At 41.7% G+C, this 20,797-nt stretch overlaps 2 protein-coding genes across 3 annotated transcripts in view; both read right to left on the bottom strand.

Annotated features, from left to right (window-relative positions):
- Positions 1 to 2,580: 2,580 nt before the first annotated feature.
- On the bottom strand, positions 2,581 to 11,550 carry LOC110985470 (cytochrome P450 2U1-like). Its single transcript, XM_022246513.2, has 4 exons — positions 11,060 to 11,550; positions 6,927 to 7,700; positions 4,223 to 4,420; positions 2,581 to 3,372 (listed from the first exon to the last, which is right to left on the bottom strand). The coding sequence occupies exons 1-4, from the start codon at positions 11,466 to 11,468 to the stop codon at positions 3,176 to 3,178; spliced, it is 1,578 nt and encodes a 525-aa protein (XP_022102205.1). The 5' UTR covers positions 11,469 to 11,550; the 3' UTR covers positions 2,581 to 3,175.
- A 3,514-nt stretch (positions 11,551 to 15,064) lies between these two features.
- LOC110985396 (neurofibromin-like) overlaps positions 15,065 to 20,797 on the bottom strand; it is a 55,453-nt gene continuing 49,720 nt past the window's right edge. For both annotated transcript variants that reach the window (XM_022246387.2, XM_022246388.2), the window contains exons 55-56: positions 20,097 to 20,283; positions 15,065 to 19,714 (exon numbers count right to left, since the gene is read on the bottom strand). In XM_022246387.2, the coding sequence (XP_022102079.1) occupies positions 19,385 to 19,714; positions 20,097 to 20,283 (517 nt within the window). In that variant the 3' untranslated portion in view covers positions 15,065 to 19,384. The remainder of the gene's footprint in view (positions 19,715 to 20,096; positions 20,284 to 20,797) is intronic.

The following is a 20,797-nucleotide window of genomic DNA, read 5'->3' as shown; positions in this document are numbered from 1 at the left end:
CTCAACTTAAAAAATGGACGGAATTTCACATAAAGTGCCGAGTCATATTTAATCAGTATTTGTTTCGTTGCTTCCAGCCTCCTTTCCTGCGCAGTTTTCTCTGTGTTTTTCTTTTTCATAATCTTAGAGTACCCGGTCGACAACAGTTTCAAGCAATTTTTATCAATTCTCGTATTGTAATTACTTTTCTTTTTTGTTGTTACTTTAGATCATTAACATGCCCTTTTGCATGGACTTAATCAGAGCAGGCGCCGTTGCATGGTACACACTTTGTAAGAACGTTGAACACTAAGATATGGTGTACTATTTACGACACACATAAATTTTCTGCCTCTCTGTGTCCTCTTCCAAGGCGTCACTTCACGACAAGATGGCACGACAGCTCCCTTGCGTTGTTCCGTTGCGTCACACCGTAGCCTTCTTGTTATACGTTTGTACACACACGACGCGTCGTGCATCGCGTCGTGTACGCGACGTTACGCATGACATGAAATACGACACGACGCGACGGGCAACGGAAGGAGCAACGTTTTGGCAACAAAAATAATGCAACAAGGAAAGGATGCAAAACAGCATGACGCAACGGGCGACGGCACAACGCGACGTACGACGCGAAGTGTGTGTAAAAAGGTAATGGCAAGGAGGTGACGCGTCTGTGCAAAGCGACGGCACGACGCAAGGGAGCCATCGTGCCGTGCAGTTCCGTTGCCTCGGAAGAGGCTAGACAGAGACAGAACTCTTTGTCGTAAATAGTACACCATACTTAAAGTCCCGACGTGAGTAACATGGTTTAATCTGTTATCTTGATGCTAGTCTCTTTATATCTAAGAAATCTGTCACACTGATCCACTTCGCACACTGCATGACTGGCCTTTTCCTCCACACTCCACTGACCAGGCGTGACGCGACACAAGTTCATGAGTAAAGGTGTGCAGAATTTTGCTTGTGTAAAGTTTTGACTCATACTTGCTCTGAGCGATTACGTTCATCCAATCACCGAGTTATTAATTAGGGCTGATACTAATGGACTGAATGAAAACGAAACATGGGTGCATAAAACGGTCCTACAGATCGTCCGTATCTCTCATCACATTATCATCATTGCATTCCAAGATATAGTAACTGGACTATTTTCTCTTTCTCTATCTTGCGCTATGGTTTCTAAATGAACTAGATTTTCTCTTCTTCTCAAATCTTAGTTTAAGACGACACAGGTAGCAGCAAGTTTGCTTGGTGGGCATAAAAAGCACTACCTTCATCACCTCTTGCTTTCCTTTGTCCTTAAGATGTGTCTGGAGATTTATTACCTGTCACTAGTTCCTTTGCCTGTTGAAATTACAATACAGCGTACCACACAACTTGTAGACTAGTGGTTAATCACAGTAGAAGCTAGTCGTACGAGAGCAATATTTGGAGGTTGCTGCGCTGGAACATACACGAAGGTGTATGGTGGCCCTGAAGGGACGTACATATTCAAGACTAGTTGTGAAGATTTATGTCTCTCCAGGGTAAGCATAAAGGTACAATTCTTCGTGCTAACAACTGGCACAAGGACGTAATTTTAAAAGTGTAAGATGATCTTCAAAGTCAGCAACAATGACTGCCTGAAGAAACCTCTTCCTAGATATCTACATTTTGCTTCAGACAATTAATTAAAAAGACACAGAACGTGAGAACCCGATAGTGAGAATTGATGCTTTAGTAACTTCAACGTACTGCTGGAGTGCACAGCTACGTCTTTGTAACCTCCCACTCATGGCAGATGATCCATACCACAGCCATAAACTTGGATACACCCAACATCCTAGCATTGATAATACATCAAAACCACATCAGCCCTCCTCAAAACAAGACATCACTGCTTGAACTTAAGAAGTATACACTATATGCATACACAAATGTTTGCCTTTTTTCGATTCGTTTTCATGCAGCATGGGTCTCTAGATTAGTTCTGGGTAATTAAAATGTAAAATGAATCACAAGAATCGTTAATGAAAACTGGGTGCACATGTTGTCTGTTTCTACGAAGCTGGATATAAAAGGAATTCTTGCCTGGATCTGGGCGTTGGGCTTGTCTTACAATTGAAAGTGTCTAAACATCGTTTATGATAGCATAGTCAGTATGTGACTATCAAAGGTTGCTGATTCATGCTGAACACGAACAAACAAACACGAATTTGTATTCTTGTGGAGACGGTGTTTTGTTTGCATGTCTGTGGAGACTCTTAAGGTGTAAAAGCCTCCACAACAATGCACGACAATTGAATTGTTTATATTGTGGGACATTCGGTTGGAATTTCAACGTAGGAAAGTAACTCTGATTCATATGGGAGCATTTTAAAAACAGCGTTTCGCACCCTAATGTTTAAGTACGCGAGCGGCCTTTTGTGCCTGAATTCCTTCCAACTGCGCAGCGTGTTTATGGAGTCTTGTGGGATACCAGAACAATAGGACGTCACAGAGACGTCTCGGACAAGGTAAAAGGCACACAAGAAAAAAATCCTCAGGAAAGGAATCTACGATTTAAATGTAACTAACAAAAAAGCATGACTTAAATTTGTAATGAAAAACTTCAATCCATTTTAGGTTAACCAGACCAATTTGTGATATTTTTCCTACATGGTAGGTCTTAAATATTGCCAAAACATAATTTTTGTCTATTCAAATCTGAAGAAATCAAACTTTTTGAAATTATCACGATACCCTAGTATGCATGCGCAATTTCTAGACGATTTTCGATGATTCTTGTTGGAAGAACCTTTCATGAAATGTGCTGAAGTATTTCGACAGATAGCGCTTATTAAGCCATGCAGACTTCTTTTGGTCGAAGTAGTTTCGAGCACAATCTACAAAATATTTAAAGTGCAAAGAGTAGTATCATTCAGCATGGATAGAATGGCAAAGAAACAGCTCGAGTTTGCACCGACTAACTCCAATGAGGGCGTGATGGTCACTTTCCTGGAGCTCTGATCGGATGAATTGTGTGTCATATTATTATTTCAGACCAGTGATGAGAGGTCAGCACTTCAGCGTCCATGGTTGTTCAATAAACTGGTGTTTGTTAAACAAATGTTTGGGGGAAAGATTAGCCGCTTTCAGAGCCCTTGTATCTATATACAACACAGTGGGTTTCAAAAGAATATGCGACCAAGACGTCAAGCTATGTACAAGTTGGTCACCCAGACTCTTTCAGTGGCCTGCTGCGAGCAACTAGGTGGTAGGGCTGAGGCGCCAGCGTTATCCCCATTCGTCCACTCAGAGATGGCTGTGGCGCCCCCAACGGTAGACTGAAGCTAAACCGATGAAGAAGGTGGGTGAAGAACAGGAAGAGTTCCATTCGAGCCAATCGCTCGCCAGGACACATGCGACGACCTATGAATAGATGATTACAACATCATGTAAATACAAATACATGAATATAAATCGAAACCAATAGTGTACAATGAGTGCGTACCCTATACATTATTTAAAAAAAAAGAAGGAAAGATAAAGAAAACAAGTTTTGAGAAAGGGCTTCAGTCTCCAGGAACAAAATAGCTTTGGATAAGGTAAAAGGAAGATGTAAGATCATGACTTTTTCTACAGCATAAATTTAACTTCATAGATCTCTCAGACTAAAATTGTGAATTTAACTTGTTAAGAACTTATGAATACAGAGCCCAAAGGTCGAGTTGGACTGGCCTGTTCTTGACACAGGTTGCTTGACAAGCAGCCTGTGTGTTCTCAATCGGCCTCGAACAGCAGGAACAAGACCAAAAAACATTGATTTCGGAACAGGGTCACAAATCACCTCCGCTTCAGGGTTCTACAGGAATACAGGGAAAGTAGTTGAGTTGCACATAGTAATATGATGGCTTAAAGAGCTAAAATTTTCCGAAAAGAATTTAGCCCAATTAATCCTCGAAGAACGTGTGTGGACGCAGCTACGTCATGTTGCTTGCCACTAACTACCAGTGATAACTGGTTGCATGTTCTCTGTGTTCGAGCCGCCGACCCATATACGAACAACGAATTGAGCGGTTCGTGAACATAAGAGAACAAGCCGCCCCATCTCAGCCAATGATTACACGATCAATCATCTTTTGGGCAATTGCAAGGAGCAGTGTAAGCAGTAGCGATTAAATTCTATATTCAGGATGGATTAAGGGGCCCGAAAACGATCTCATATTTGAGCCAAATCGTGGCGACGACTGGTAAATCTGAGGATTCAGTTCTGTTTTACCTGTACCATAAGGCAAGAAATGTTCTGGTTTGTGATACTGCCCTCTATCGTCCAAGAATCGCTCAGGCTGGAACTCATCAGGGTGTGGCCAGACCTTCGGATCGTGCATGACTGCCCACATGACAGGCATGATAGTGGTCCCTTTCGGTATGTCATAGCCATTCAGCTTGGTGTCCTCAGTCGTCGCCCGTGGCACAGCTGCCAAAAATGTAAAAACAAACAAACAAAAAAAAAACACGGCTGAAATATTTCAGTACAAATATGTAAATGACCTAACTTTATTTTTCCCTTTTGATGAGATGGACCGAACAACAATTACGCAGAGTGAACTTGACAATCTGAAACAGTGGTCAGATAGTAATTTCATAGGATTAAATCCAACAAAGTGCAATTTGTTGACTGTTTTCAACGGCCTCCTGTCAAACCTCAGGTTGACATAGACAATTTGCCGATTAACCAATATAGTTGTCTTAAACTCCTTGGAATTTATGTTCAGTAGCATCTCAAATGGGATACCCAGATTAATTCAATGTGTGAATTGTTTAATTGTAAACTTTACTTTTTACGGCAGCTGATGCGTTGCAGTATACCGGTATGTGACCTCAGAATAGTGTTTATTAATAATGTTATTGACTACGCCTCCCCTGTTTGGTTCTCTGGGCTAACCAAAAAGCAACTTGAATGTTTGGAGAAATTGCAGAAGAAGGCCTTCCGAATTATACTGGTCTGTGATTATTCCTTGACTCGTTCATATCAGAATATTTGTGACGAATTAAATATTCCCCCAATATCACACAGACTCGAGAGGTTGACCCTCAATTTTGGCACATCACTCCTTAGTTCAAACTGATTTCGAGACTGGTTCCCTCCTACCAGGAACAATAATCTAAGAAATGCAAATCACTTAACTACTATAAAATGCAGAGCAGATACAAGAATAGTTGCATTCCGAGCCTAACCAAGTTACTGAATAAGCAGGATAAGCAGGTTAATAATGAGTGATATGTTTTGCATTGTGTGATTTCCCTCAGATCATTTCTATTTTCTTTTTAACGGGTATCATACTGTAACTCTTCGTGTTTGTGTATATGTTTATGTATCGTACGAACTCATGACCTTCCGTTTGCCTGTATTACACTTTTAAACGCTTGTAATTTGTTAGATACAATCTCTTGTAAATTTATTTTCATACCTTTTTTTAAAATAGTTTTTGTGATGTATGAATCTACAGTGAAATTCAACCTATACCGGTTGCTATACTGTGCATTTTTTCAAATGTCATTTTTTTCATGAAATAAAGCAAGAGTAAAAAGAAAGAAAGAAAAGAAAAAGTAAGACAATTCTGGAAGTGCTCTCTGAGATGAGTTACGCCAACAAAGATTAGCAAATAGCCTGACACTCCCATAGAGATGAATAACACTGAAAATCTTTGATTTCAATTCATTTTTTCTACAAACTAAATAGTACATTTTGTTGCTTCCTTACAAAAGGCCGAAATTTTTGTCTGTATTAAACTGCTTTTTTGTCAAGTTTCTGACAAATTTTGAAATAATTAGAAACCACTCTGGCAGAATATAAGTTGTGACATGAAATTGTTTCTATTTCTGCTTAACCCTGCGACGCTGTATGAAGTTTTTTTAACGGTCTCGGGAGCGGCGTCGCCAGGTGAGTCCGTATCATGTCTCAGGGTTGCAGAGCCCTGAGTCCGTCCTAAAGGTATATAAATGCTTCAGTGGCTGTCCGCTAGCTTCTACAGCTCGTACAAACCAATAAAAGTACATCACAGTACCGTGGGGGCCGTTTTCTCAAGCTATCCCGATTTGAGGGGGGGGCTCGCCAGCGAAGCCACACCACCACTACAACACCCCCCAACCAAAATAACACTTCAAAGACAGCCGAAAGAGGCCTCTGACTAGTTCCAGACAGCTGTCACTGATAAGAAACGCTCCACTGCCCCAGGCACCGTTTTGTAAACAACCCATTAGATTGTACACGAGGGGTCACTTAGTGCACAGTCCTATGGAAATTGGCTGGAGGCTGGCTGGAGGCCGGCTGGAACTTTTTTTTCTTTTTCTGGCTAGGGGAGGCCCTGGCTGTAAAGTGACTAAACCGGGTTTTTCAGCATGTACAGGGGTAGGATATGATAAATAGTCGTTGCTTTTGGACGAAAAAAATTCCACGTTAATTAGCTCCAATGGACTCGTCAAAAGAGGCCGTTCCCTCTACCGAGGATAGTTACATGTACACAAGTAGTCGCTTTTACATACAGTCTCTGTTGCACTTAAGTTACCGAAATGAACAGGCGAAATAGAGTCCTCAAGGCAGACTTAGGTTTTGGTTCATTTAAAGCCGGTAGGTGCGATGTCAACTAACGCAGGCCATATCCCATTCGGGGAACTTATTCTTTGGAAACGTTATCACTTAAATTTAAATTGATGACATCCTTTGCGGTTACGTTGTAAGGGACAAAACTATGGGTGTTACCCGGAGTTTCTAGAAGGGGACAGACCACTAAAATACGAAATCTAACAAACCATCAACAGTGGATGGAAGGGGTCAACTCCGAGGTATTTTCAAGCAAATTAGTTATATTCACCCCCCCCCGTCCTTTTTTCGCTCTTTCTTTTTTCGCCCCTATTTTTCTGTTTTCCGGTGGTGCTCCGCCCTTTTGTGACGCCAGTAGGCCTAAGAATTGGTTACTTACTTATTGCAGCTATGTATCTGACACGTTGTATCTCGTTTATAACAGCATGGGTGTAGTTAAGACGGGGTCGCTCCTCCAGGGATGGCAAACGGGTACGCCCGACTACCTCATCTAATTCCTGCTGTACTTTCTGTTGGACGTTAGTGTGTGTCACCATATACAGCAATGCCCAGCGCAATGTTAGGGCGGTGGTCTCAGTGCCTACAGCAAACAGATCACCGATGACCCAGGTCAAGTTCTCCTCGGTAAACGAGGATGACCCCACCTCGTTCTCACCACTATCGCGCCCACACATCTCGTTCAGGTAGGCATCGATGAAATCCCGGATTCTACCTTGGTCGAAAGTCAGCCGATGGTCACTGATGGACTTAGAGAACAGACAGGAGTTGAGCTCCCGGACGTTGGCGAGGAACTTACCAAAGCCGCACAGAGGAATGTGCTTGAGGACCGGGAAGAAGTTGACCACTCCAGCCAGTCCGACCAGCTCAAAGTTCTCCTGAAGAAGGGTCAGCAACCGCTTAAATGTGGTGTTGTCGTAATCAAAGCGTGTGCCGTACACAATAGAGCAAATGATGTTCGATACAGCTGTGTTCAGAGAAAGACACGGGTCAAATGCTTCGCTCTGATAGGCGTTCACACGATCGCACAGATGACCCACCTCCTCAGTAATGTTGGACTCAAAGTTGTCCTTACCGAGTCCCAAACCACGGAGAATGTTGAAGGTCCAGGCCCTCTGCTCCTTCCATTGCTTGCCAAAGTATGCACCTGCCACTCCTATAAACAGAATATTGTTCGAAACTGAGCTATTTTCTAGAGAAAAATCCATTAAGTGTCTGGAGTCAAGACACAAACATAATATAAAAACAAATCGGGATTCGCAGTGCTCTTGTGTCGACTAATGAGACGGGCAGCCACATTAGGTACGTGATCACTAGTCCACTTGTGTAAGTCCAAGTCAAGTCACAAGTAATTTGGTCCAAGCACAAGTCAAGTCACAGGTCATTTGATCACACGACAAGTCAAGTCACAAGTTATTTGGTCCAAGCACAAGTCAAGTCACAGGTCATTTGATCACCGGCCAAGTCAAGTCACAAGTCATTTGATCACAGGCAAGTCAAGTCCAGGTCATTTGGTCCAAGCACAAGTCAAGTCACAAGTCATTTGGTCCAAGCACAAGTCAAGTCACAAGTCATTTGGTCCAAGCACAAGTCAAGTCACAGGTCATTTGATTACAGGCCAAGTCAAGTCAAGCCACAAGTCATTTGGTCCAAGCACAAGTCAAGTCACAGGTCATTTGATCACCGGCCAAGTCAAGTCACAAATCATTTGATCACAGGCAAGTCAAGTCCAGGTCATTTGGTCCAAGCACAAGTCAAGTCACAAGTTATTTGATCACGGGCCAAGTCAATTCAAGTCACAAGTCATTTGGTCAAAGCACAAGTCAAGTCACAGGTCATTTAATTACAAGCCAAGCCAAGTCAAGCCACAAGTAATTTGGTCCAAGTACAAGTCAAGTCACAGGTCATTTGATCACCGGCCAAGTCAAGTCACAGGTCATTTGATCACCGGCCATGTCAAGTCACAAGTCATTTGATCACAGGCAAGTCAAGTCCCGGTCATTTGGTCCAAGCACGTTCTAAAATATTCTATTGGCGTGTCTTGCAGGTACGTTAAAACCACCTGAACGTGGTATTTGACGCGGAAATTTCCACCTTCGAAATCAGGATGCTATTTTGTTTCAATTGTAAGCCGAGTGGAGTCATGAACTGATATGAATATTTCAATATAAGGCTCAAACGAAGCTTAAAGGCGGGGGAAAAAAACGATGAAAAATATAAACACTGCCAAATGACCACAGCAGCTAAGTGATTCAGACGTGGCCTTGGGCAGACAAGGCCGAGGTAAAAGTTGCGAGCCGAACGATTAGTGTAAGAACGCAAGGCGTAAGTTGATGGACCTATATTTGAAACTGTAATGAGTTAGATCGAATAGTTTTCTGATTTGCATTGGTAACAAGTCATAATGTCCAAGTCCAAGTCAAGTCACGAGTCATTTTTTGCAAGTTTAAGTCAAGTCACAAGTTCAACAACTGATAGTTACAAGTCAAGTCACGAGTCACAACTACGGTGACTCAAGTCCAGGTCAAGTGACTTGAGTCTGCAACTCTGGGTGATCATGTGTGGCTCGCGTACCATCGATGCCAGGAATGACGGCGGGGAAGTCCTTGTATTACCTTTGTATTCGGCACGGTAAGATGGCTGCCGGATGGCTTCAGTTTGAATCGTCAGATTAACGTGACCATTTCTTATAGCATTACATATAGAAGTTACGTCCTTTTTTGTCTTGTGGGTGTAATGAAACCCCCTTTCAGTTCAAGCATGGAGCTATCCGTTTAACAGCTCCATGGTTCAAGCAACTTCGGAAAAAGCTTAAAGTTTAACCGACTTCCCGTGTAGCCTTATACTACTGCTGCAGTACTCTCGCCGGAGTGTGCTGCTTAAAGAAACCTGTGGGGAAATGAAAATTCTAACTAGGGCATCATGCCCACGAGCGTCGATACGTGATCACAGCCTCCATTCTAAGTTATCTTAGGCACGATTTTTCCCATCAAATTTTGGAAGGTAAATGGAATTCCCACCATGAAGTGTTTCACAACCAGCGGTTGTGCTGTGTGGGCACTGCGTGGGTTACTGCAAGCAGCGACAAAAGTGGATCACAGTACATGACAAGTGTCAAAGTTCAAGTGCAGGTGTGTGGGTTACACTGGTTTTCGCGCCAAATTAGTGAGCTGCGCCTCAGCTGATCAAACTTTACTGGGACGGTGATTAAGTAAACAATAAAAGGTTACGACCACATGCTATCTCAGGGCGAACCGCGCCAGTGCAATTTATTAACTCGCGGTTCAGGGCTGGGAAACCAGACAGGAAATACAACTTGGAAACCACAAAAAGTAACAACAGAAAATTGTGATAAATCGCTAGCTATGTCGTCAAACCCTCCAAACGTACCGGGTGGTTAGATGCATTTTTAAAAGACCACCCTTTCAAAGGTCACTGACATAACTCATTTTACGGCAATGCACTTTTGGATTTTTAATGTCACGTTTTCTTCGTTATATTTTTCGCTTTTGTTACAGCAGTTGACTGAAAAGTTGAAGCTTTTAGGGAAATGTCAGGAGGCATGCATGATTGCTCGACATCCTTTCATTGGAAATTACATTCGGAGCCCCAAAAGTCTCAGCTGTTGGTGCATATCGGAATCTCCGCTCTTCTTTGTATTTGTCCAGTGTTACAGGATGGCTTGCTCCAAAAGTTGACAATTCCAGACTAATTCGGTGACTTTTTTGTTTTTGGTTTATTTACATCTCCTTGCCTCACGTACAGTAGCGTCACATCACAGTAAACCAATCCCACAACCCATAAAACAGACATTTTTCCCATTTATTTTTCCCATAAAGTTTGTTGACATAGGTTACACCCCATTTCCCCACTCACCCGTCCCAAACAGAAAAAAAAAAGAAAAAAGCAAATGCCTTCTCAACTTTAAATGTCGGTTAACTTCAGCGCGATAACCTTTGAACTGGGAATGGGGGCGTCGTCTGTATCGAGAGGACAAGAACACAATTCAAGGTATGTACAACTGACTCATGGCAAAGTATAGTGTGGGAAGTCGGTGGATTCGTTAGCGAGTTCTTTACAGCATCAAAGAAACAATTTTATCCAAACCAGTGAATGTTTGTATACATAGCTTTTTCTTTCAACAGCATCCTTTTAAAGACTGCCACTTTCGAATATTTGGATTTTCTAAAAGGATCAAAACAAACAAACAAACAAACAAACAAACAAACAACCCCAACGACCCAACAAACAAACAACCCCAACAAACCAACCAAACAACCCATTAAACAAACAAACAAACAAACAAACAACAACCCCCAACAACCCAACAAACAAACAAACAAACAAACAATGAACTTTAATATGTTTTAAAGTGTTAAGTCTAAACAATTCACATTTCTTTCTTGCCGATTACGGGCGGACGGGGTACAGTTTTGGGCGTGAGTAAAGCCCCACGGCACCGCCACTAAACTAATAAACAGCCGTAGTTAGGTTTGAGAAATGATGGAAACTGACCTCTTCCTCCGCCCACCTCAGTGAACATGGTCAGTCTTGGTCGGTCACTGAACACATCCCCAGACTTGCCAAGCGCCTGAACAATGCAGTCATAGTTTCCCAACACCACCACCCTATGTCCGCCGAAGTAACAGGTGAATACACCGCCATACTTGGTAGCGAACTCCGCTAACCGCTGGTGGGGAGCAGTGACACCAAGAGACGGTAGGATACCCAGCACAGGCCAGCCCCATGGGCCTGGGGGTAAGTTAACTGAACGAGAGACTCGGCCACCAATGCCCAGCTGATCCTGTAACACCCAAACTGCTAGCCAAGTCGCTGTAAAGACAAGAGCGAGTCTCAGGTTCAAGACGAAGCTGAAGCTATGTAAGTATGTCAGGGAATAATCTAAGTGAAGCGCGGTTTCCATGGTCCCAAGCAGATTCGAAGTGTGCAAAGTCAACCTCTGATGACGGACTCACCAACACTGCGCAGAGAGTCTTGAATGAAGGAGTTAAATAGTCAACTTCGGCCGGAAATGAGCCAGGTATTGACGTAGGAGGTCCCTGCATGGTTGTCAGAAACAACTGGTCGAACCCATCACAAACAGATAACGTCAACCATCGATCGATAATTCATTTTCCCTGACGCATTACTCATTTTGTAATTTGTAAAGATTTTTCTCTTTTGTATGACTACTTATTTCTGAGCTCCAATGGCAGCTGATAGGGTTGTTAGAAATAGAATTCGCAATGTCACAGTTTAATAAGATCTAGTCAGTGACACTTTATACTGCTGAACCGAGAGATTAATGTTTCTTGATAGCAATATTGCAATTGATATGCAAACAATGCATTTCTTACGGAGTTGGGAGACATCAACATTGGATGCTCCAAGCAGCATATGGGCGAGAAATCGAGCAGACGATCTTGAAAAATAAGGTAACAAAACTTAAATAGGACGCTGAAGAAAATTCAAATTATCGTCGAGAACTTGTCAAAGACTATTCTAATTACCCAAGCCATGGACCAAGAACCTTTGGTCAACTGAATTCAATTGAATTCATAAATGGGCTAGCATTCGACAGCTTCACACAGGAAGTCAAGCATAGTTCATGTAATTAAAAAAAAGTAAAAATATCCTGTTCCTGTCCATCTGAAATTAAAATTCGTTTCAGAGATTAAAAGATTGTACTCATGCTGCTCGATCATTCTGATTCTTGTTTGCTTTTCAAAGAGTTCAGTTTCGTTAATGGCTTTCAACTTCATCACAAAATCCTAGTCACTCTAAATGAATTGCACCAACGTTAATTAAACTGATATTGTAGGACAAATTCAACATTCTGAATTGTCAAATATCTAATACTGTATTTTCTTCAGAGAAACAGGTGTCGCCACAAAGCCGCGATAATTAATCGAAGTGATGGTCGATATTTAAAACTAAAATACTCTAAACATTTGCACTGAAGTGTAAAAAGGACGGTGTGATGACGACAGGCAATGACGTGGGCTAGTGTGGTTCATATAACCAGCCAGAGCGCTGCAGTGGTCCGAGGCTAGACTCGAGTTGGGGGGTGGACTAGGACTCGGAAGTCATGAACTCGACTACAACACTGATCTAACAAACCAACAGAAGTGGAAATTTACTCCGCAAAGATATGGAGAAAAGGAGAAAATTGCAGCCCGCGAAACTCATGCCCACAGTGGGACTGGGACAAGTTTCATAGGGTTGCCAAAAGACCAAAGGTATTGCTTGTCAAATTTTTGTGTTCAGTACTGATCAGCTGGGAACCAGCCACAGAAAACGCACGCTGAATAAAAATCGGTCTTAAACGTGCGTTTAAGACCAGCCCAAGAGAATGGACGTGACTAATGCCCTCGCCCTCGGACATTGTCAGTGTTCGTTCTCCTCAGCAAGGTCTAACGTTAGTTTAAGACCGGCCAAGCACATTATTCCCATTCATAAATATACCTTTTGATCAGAGAGTCAAAAGAAGTCAACATAGGATGGATTTCCAACGATATTGTTCGAAAGTTTTACTAAGTTTGGGAAAATGAAAGTCTTTCATTTTCCCAAACATCCCGTCCATATTACGATAGGCCCTATATTCCTTGTATATGGACTTGGTCTTTTTAATGGAGATCAATGGACTTGGTGTGCGCGTGACGCGGTCTACGTGTTGCCTGGCACACAGTCTCATAACTAATAAGGATAATTGTAACTAATAATAACTGTCTCGATTCCAGGGCCGTTTTTCAATTCTCAACTTCGGCTCCGTTTTAGGCTTCAACTGTTTTTTTTTTTACTGCCTGACTTTGAAGCTGTAAGAGCACTAATTAGTTAAATAGTGCCACAAAACATCAAATAAGAGGCAAGAGAGCAAAAAAAACTACAGTAATCCAATTTGATTTAAACGCTTCAGGCCCACAATTGGGGATTGGTTTCTGGGACGAAGCCTGAGACGGAGACGAAGTTGAGTATTGGAAAACGGCCTGGTAGCAGCGTGTGTTTTTACACAGCGGGCATTATCACTTCTCAGTGGGCACTTTAATACACGGTCAAACTTGCACGTTGTTGAATCGGCCCCGAGTTTAAGTGCACCCCCAAGCGGCAAAAGAAAGACAGATGGTTGTAAGTTTTCCAAGCGGGTTCTTGCACGCGTTCTTCGTGTACGCAAAGACCATACATTAAGGAAGAAATCGCTACGCGTACTCAGCGTGCTCCGCGTCAAACGCGTAATTGATCTCCATTATAAACGCGCGCGTATGCGGTGAGTACGAAAAACACGCCCTCATTTTGTTGCGCTCTGAGTGGGTACAGGGAGACTGTCTGAGGTATTTATGAATGGCTGATAAATTGCTGCTAACCCATTTGTGCTTAGGTAATTCTTTTTGCTCGGCGAATATGCTAAAGAGCTCTTTGACATTGACGCCAGGTGATACATGCTAACCTTTACTCTAGAACAGGTAGATAAAAGTTTTGGGATGCAACAATAGACCTTCAGGCAAAGTAACTGTCCAAAAAATCATTTAGTGCGAGGAAATTTTCTCTGATACCTCCTACTTTTATCCCCACCGCAGTATACCATGATGCAAAGTGTTCCATTCACTGAGCTTCGCACAAGATGTCACTCATCACATTTTAAGAGAATATATTTTTGTAAATAGGAGTACCATTCGAAAACAGTTTTCTCGAGAAGATTTGCCAGTTTGTCATTTAATAGCTTGAAAAGTTCCCGCAGTTTCACACGGACAGTTTGGTTTATGTTATGGGGGTTGGTAGCGCTTGCCCTGAGGAATACAAGTCAATACAGGCTTGTTAAACACTGAAATCAGTCACTAAACTGTTTTAGAAACGTCTCGTTTGAAGGACTCGATTTGTGGCAGGTGAGGTGGTGGGTTTCGGAGGAAAGACTCACCGTCAATTGCGAGGCACCTCTCGTGGGTAATAAATCCGTCACTGGCCAATAGATGGGCTCTCTGACCAGGCGATATACTTCTACAAGTCACTGTTACATGCTGCCATTTTCGGACAAGACAACCTTCTTAAAGTAAGAGGATGCCAGGCTTCTTTTTACCAAGTCTCTTGAAGTTGTAAAGTGAAAGCTCGCTCGACAGGATCCCTTATGGTCGTGATTATCTTAATTTGGTTAAGGTATTTTGCTTATCCGTCTCATCCTGTCTTTGTGCAGATAGTAAATTGGAGTTGTCTACGGTTCGTTTTGGCCCGTTGTGTTGTAGGCCACAATAATGCCATGGTTTTGGATCCACAACCCTGATCCCGCGTGCGCCATGGCCACGTCAGGATGGTACAAGGGGCATGTTTCAGATTTCATTAGACCTGTGATATGGAAGGCAAATCACACCCTAACGACCCCAACCAGGACATCTATGTCTCCCCTTTAAATTTGACATTCCTTCATCTTCTTATGACAAAAATCCAACTAAACACCTGCTTACTTTCAAGACCCCGCTTTTTTGTCGGTAACAAGAACTCAGATATTAACCAAAAATTCGACAGGCAAAGTATATTTCGTATAATATTCCACTTTATTTAAGCTCATTAAATGCTATTTATAGTCAACCGGATTTCTTTTACAAAAATACAATATGGTGCATAATATAAGTACAATGATTTCAACGTTGAGGGGTACAGAATTCATTTAGCACGTAGATTTACCAATACCGTCATTTCTTATTATGCTGTCGCGTGTCAACTTTGATACGTCAGTCGATGGCTCTTTTTTTCAATTACTGACAGGTGTATGACGTGCCTTGGAAAACAAAAACTTACCACAATGCAACCCATTACATGAACATTACATGCCCTGCTATCTTTGGAGTTGAAGTCGGTCTATGAGGAACATTTATAATCACAATCAAAACAAAACATGACAATGCAGAAAACCGTCCGCAATATATGTTACAACCCAACATAAGCTTTGCTCTACAGAAAATCAAATGCAAAAATCCAATAATCAAATTTAATTTTGTCACAAATCACAGCTGGGCAGATACAGTCAAACTACCTCTGGCATAATGAAAGTTTTTTATCATGATTAATTCCAAATTTTGTCAAATCATGGTTGAGTTACTTCCTTCAAAAGTCACTTAATCTTCAGAGCAACATAGCTGGGAATAGATAGTTCCTTCACGACACCCGTTGTGGTTTGATTGGAAATTGAAGACGAATAAACCAGTGTACCGATTGCCTACGCTGGGACGAATACGGCCAAGAAAAGACACGTCTGATGGTTGTCGGGTTGAGGGGAAAGAAATCGGATTAAATGGGGTAACACACTGACCATTATTAGCACTTGGTTCAATTGTTTCTTTTTCATGTTCTAATCAACGTACTGTCGTTCCGTTCCTGCTAATACAACAGCAACCTTTCTATCTGAACCAACTTCGTCATACGAAAATGTCTACTAAACGGGGATATTTCGGAGAAACCAAGAAACAAATGTACATAATGAACGGATATGACTGCGCTGTAAAACGTTATGAATATCCGGTGCATCTGTTTTCTATGCAAAGTGGGATTTGCACCAGGACATATTTTAAGTTCTAAGCAGAAGATTAACCCTATAAGACGCTGAGCAGAATCGGCAGAAAATCAATCCTAAACAATATTCTTTTGTCTGGTAACCGTAACTCCGTTGTTGGGAGAAACTTTTGTGTGGGCAGAGCCATTCCATAATACATGTACGATACATGTATTTGCCTACATCCCCAACATTAAATACATGTACATGACATGATCGAACATAGCGCTAAGGCTCCTTATGAGAACTTGTGAGTCAATTAGATTGTAGAACTTGGGTTAGCCTTTAGTCAAAGAGATCGCGGCAAGGTCCCAGAAATCTACGCGAGGTATGCATACTGCTTGAAAGAAGACTAACGCGCAATTTGATTCACTCACTGTCGCAGCGACAACTTGCACATGAGATACACTCGTCTCTTATCGAACCTTGGCTATAGACTAAGCATAGGGTTCGATGAAAACCAGTTTGCATCTGATAAAGGAGTTGGTTGATACTAAAGTCTAATAGATTGCTAAAATGAAGACCAGATTAAAGGTTTGTATATTTGGAAAACACCTTTCCTCAACAAGTCCCAACGGCTGAATAGCACGATTCTGTTTAGTTTAGGATTGTAGGTCCCAGCTAGGCCTTCCACATTTTCATGTGAGATTTCATGTCCTGAAACACAACACATAGAGCCATACGGACCTTGGAATTGATGGATTTGAGCAGACTTCTTGTTAAATAGCCTGCAGACTTTTGGGGGGAGGGGAGTAAACACTGAAACAGAATATTACAATCGACAAGGGAAACTTTCCACAAGGGCAGAAGCAAAATAAACAAAAACCAATAGCAGCCACACATATCATCTGTCCACTATAAAGATTTGATTGATCTCCACTGTAATACAAACGCTTCCGTCCCTCGCAAAAAAGAGTCTTACAACGCATTGGAGCCGAAGATGTTACACCTAATATACAGGTATAGACATAAGATTATACATAGATTACAAACATATACAAGAGCTAGACATTTCTTTTATTTATATTTCATTAGCGTGTAGTTTACTCACATAAACATTACAAGAATGAGACAACTTCTCACGCACCTACGACACCGGAAATTCTTTCCGTGATGTACAAGGTAGTTGGAAACATTCAATATTTATATTGAAGAGAAAAAGGTATGATAACATCTAAACCAGTCAAAACATGATCTTGAAAAAAAAAGTATGAATTGGTATTAACATTGAAAAAAAGGGAAAATGAGAATGTATTACATCATGTCACATACCTTCACGGCCAGAAGCAGCTTACAACCTCCGAGCACTGGATACAAAATATTATGACACCTTTTAAATCTACATGGATGGGCTGCCTGCTACCAAAACGGTGTAAAATTCCCATCTATTTCAAATGACAATGTGCAGTATAAACTTATAACGTAAATTAAAAAATAATAGAGCTATGGTGTCCCTGAATGTGGGTGGAGTTTACTACGAATGAAGATTAAGACACACCCTATCACTGTGTGAAATCCACTGGACCAGAGACTGAATGAATGACAGCTACAAACCCCGATGCCCAAATACAAGCACACAATATTTTGTGCAATTGAAAATCTCTGACTTCAAGGATTAGGACCATCATAAAAACTCAGGAAAAACCTTTTTTTGTGTCAATGGGTGCTTTGCAAATAACTGCCAATGTATAAGAAGCCCCGAGCTGAACCAAAAGAGGGTGCTATTTTCCTAGAAACAGTGGCTCCTTTGATGCGAACTGCACTTCGCTGGTTCAAACCACTATGAAATGCACGTTACGGTCGTGTCGCTACTAATAAAATTAACACGCCACAAACATGGCTCTTTTCAACCGATGAGAGGGTGCTTCGGCTCAAGGCGGATTATTTGATGCTGCCGAAAAGGGGCAAAATGCTTAGAATCTTTTCATTTTGAGCTTGAAACCAGTTCCAAGTACATCAGACTTATGTAACTCAGGGCTGGCAACCAATCTTTGCTAAGAAAAACTTTCTATGCTTACTCAAATGAATCCAACCGTGACCTACACATGCACAGGGACTGGGCTCATACTTTGTAAATTAATCTTTCCAAAGGGGATATTCTCAAGGCATCTTGAAAGGTTGTGATCAAAATGTCATGAACAGTGATAAAAACAAAACGATTCTGGGGCTGAAGAAAACAGTATCAAATAGGAAATACAAGGGCGTAATTTTATTGAACAAATAGGAAATACAAGGGCGTAATTTTATTGAACAATTTACACTTAAATTTGATATATATTGCACTTTCAATACCACAGAAACACTAACAAACACAGCCAGATGTCAACCATTTTACACTGTCATGACAAATGGAACAACGCGGTCATAATATATTAATGAGAAAAAATACACGTCCCTTCTACATTTTACATCAAAACGTTGGATTCTGTTACCTTTTCCTTTCTGTCATTGTGTCAATGGCCATGATACATATATATATATACACTGTAAAACATCCACATGTCTGTCACAGGTCGAGTCAGAGAGCCAATATTAATCTTGGAAATCTGAAGTAGCAACCGAATTGGGCGCCAATTACTGGATTGAAGAAGCTACTGAACCACAACATGTTGGACCTTTCATTACCTTCAACAAACAGAAGACAAGGTCATATCTAATTCCAAATGCACTGCGTAAGACTGACCCTAACAAATCCCAAAGGAAAAGCAAACACTCAAAATCAACTTGAAAACTAATCTTGTTTCGGGGCGCTGCACACATCCTTTAGGGAAGTGATTTCCATTTTTTCCACAACTCAAATAACTCAGTGCCAAGCAGTTTTCTGACTTATGAAGTAAACATCTTCTAACAGGAGCAAAAACTGAAACTGATGACTTGAGCCCTGTGTATTTCAACTTATCTCCCCAAGGGCAAGTCTTGTGCAGTGCCTAAGGCTTTCAGACGAATCAAGAGACATCCTGCAGCCTGCCTCCCTCTCCCAATCAGCTTGTGAAGTGTTCTAGCTAAGGCTTTGGATATCGTAAACCAATACCCCCTTATCCTAGAACATGTTATGCAAATTATGCAATTTATTGTTTTCACATTTTCCTAAACTGGAATAAATTTTGAATGGAGATAGCTCAAAGCATGTTTATAAAAGCTTCAGTAACACTTGAAGCAACCCCCCCCCGATGAATAACATCATACTCTGCCCTCTCATTTCAAATTCTAAGGTACAGTTTTTCTGTCTTATACAGATCTTCATTACAATCTAAAGCACCCATGCATCCTACCTTAGACACGCCCATCTGCCATGCCCTGTGTTACCTCCCGTTGGAATTCTTAGAGCTGTTTCGCTTCAGACTTCCCACACTCCGATTCTTTGGCACCTGATTGGCTGAACTATGGCGCAGCCGGCCGACACTGGGCACACTCAGTAGGGACTCATTGCACTCACCATCGGCTGGTGTACTGCTCGTGCTCATCACAGACAAAGATGACATAGAACTGGACAGGTTGGATGTGGTCAGAAGGGGATGATGGAGACTCAAGTTGTTGCTACTAGCCTCATCTTCAACACCTTGCTGAGTCTGGCCAATGAGGGCGCCAATCAGCTTAACAAAGAGTTCAGCATTGGCTCGGATTTGAGCCTTCTGCACAAAGGTCAGAGGAAGGACGTCATGAATATACATTAGGTTTAATGGAAAAGGAAGTTACAAGTATGCAAATGTGATGAGCACAACAAAGGTAAAAGAACTCAGTCATGAGTAGTCCCAATATGAAAAAAATGAAGTCATGAATAATGATGGTGCACAAGGTATGAAGCAAAAGGCAAACCTTGAATTTGCAAAGCACAAAAAAGATGTATCAGATGAAGGGAGTACACTCATTAATTCTAGTCACTCACTTAACTTGATATCACTTGGAAGTTAATAGTACAATGTTCAACTGGAGCATTTCAGAGAATTGAGCCAAGTTTTGAGAAACAATACCTACAATGGCGTTTGAGACCAGGATTCTTGAAGTCACTCTTACCTGTGAGAATTGACTGGAGAATCTCCAGAGCCCACCAAAGCCGATACCTTGCAGGTATGTAGTATGTTGTTGAGCCATCTCCTCGCTAGCTAAGGTATTCTGAACAATGCTCTGTACGGCACTCAGTGTGCTTTGGTTATGACAACTCTTGAGAATGCTGACAATCTTGGAGTCCAACAACACATGCCTGAAAGGAATTGTAAACGAAGTGAACATTCTGACAACCATATTCCTGTGCAGGGTGAAAACTAGCTGGGAACCAGTTACGTGCAATACGCATTCCACACTGATTTGGCTGGTAAACAAGATTTGCTGAACAGGTATTTTATGGGCTTTTCAACCCCATAAACTTGGTGGTACATGGTTTCTACGCAGAAGTACAAAAAGCTACATAAGCTAGTTTTGAGAATGAGTATAAAGAATTTCTAGCTTGGTAGTGTGTATGGTGTTCATTAGGTTACCTCAAGAATTCAATAACCAGATCCTAGGGAAGGTGACTTTGTTCCCAGAAATGACACAATCGAAAGAAGCTGTTGATGATGCTCTCTGACGTACTTCTGATGGCTGAGGCAGGGCACAAAGCATACATTTTTGTGCTTAGCAAGAATCGGACGAGAACCAGTAGCCAAGAAACACACAGTCTATGACAATTTGGCTGGTAACCAGTTTGTGCTGAGCAGATACATGTATATTTCCATGCT

Source organism: Acanthaster planci, linkage group LG09, assembly GCF_054643075.1.
Source record: "Acanthaster planci isolate LZ-2023a linkage group LG09, COTS_SCS, whole genome shotgun sequence".
NCBI classification, from domain to species: Eukaryota; Metazoa; Echinodermata; class Asteroidea; order Valvatida; family Acanthasteridae; genus Acanthaster; species Acanthaster planci.
This window is presented reverse-complemented; position numbering and strand designations above follow the sequence as displayed.

Bases quoted from the DNA above. Each gene is read 5' to 3' on its own strand.
- LOC110985470 (XM_022246513.2), bottom strand. From the start codon at position 11,468: ATGGAAACCGCGCTTCACTTAGATTATTCCCTGACATACTTACATAGC. The intron at 7,701-11,059 runs GTCAGTTTCCAT...TTCTGTTTATAG, and splicing joins TGAGGTGGGCGGAGGAAGAG to GAGTGGCAGGTGCATACTTT. The intron at 3,373-4,222 runs GTAAAACAGAAC...ATCTATTCATAG, and splicing joins TTTCTTGCCTTATGGTACAG to GTCGTCGCATGTGTCCTGGC.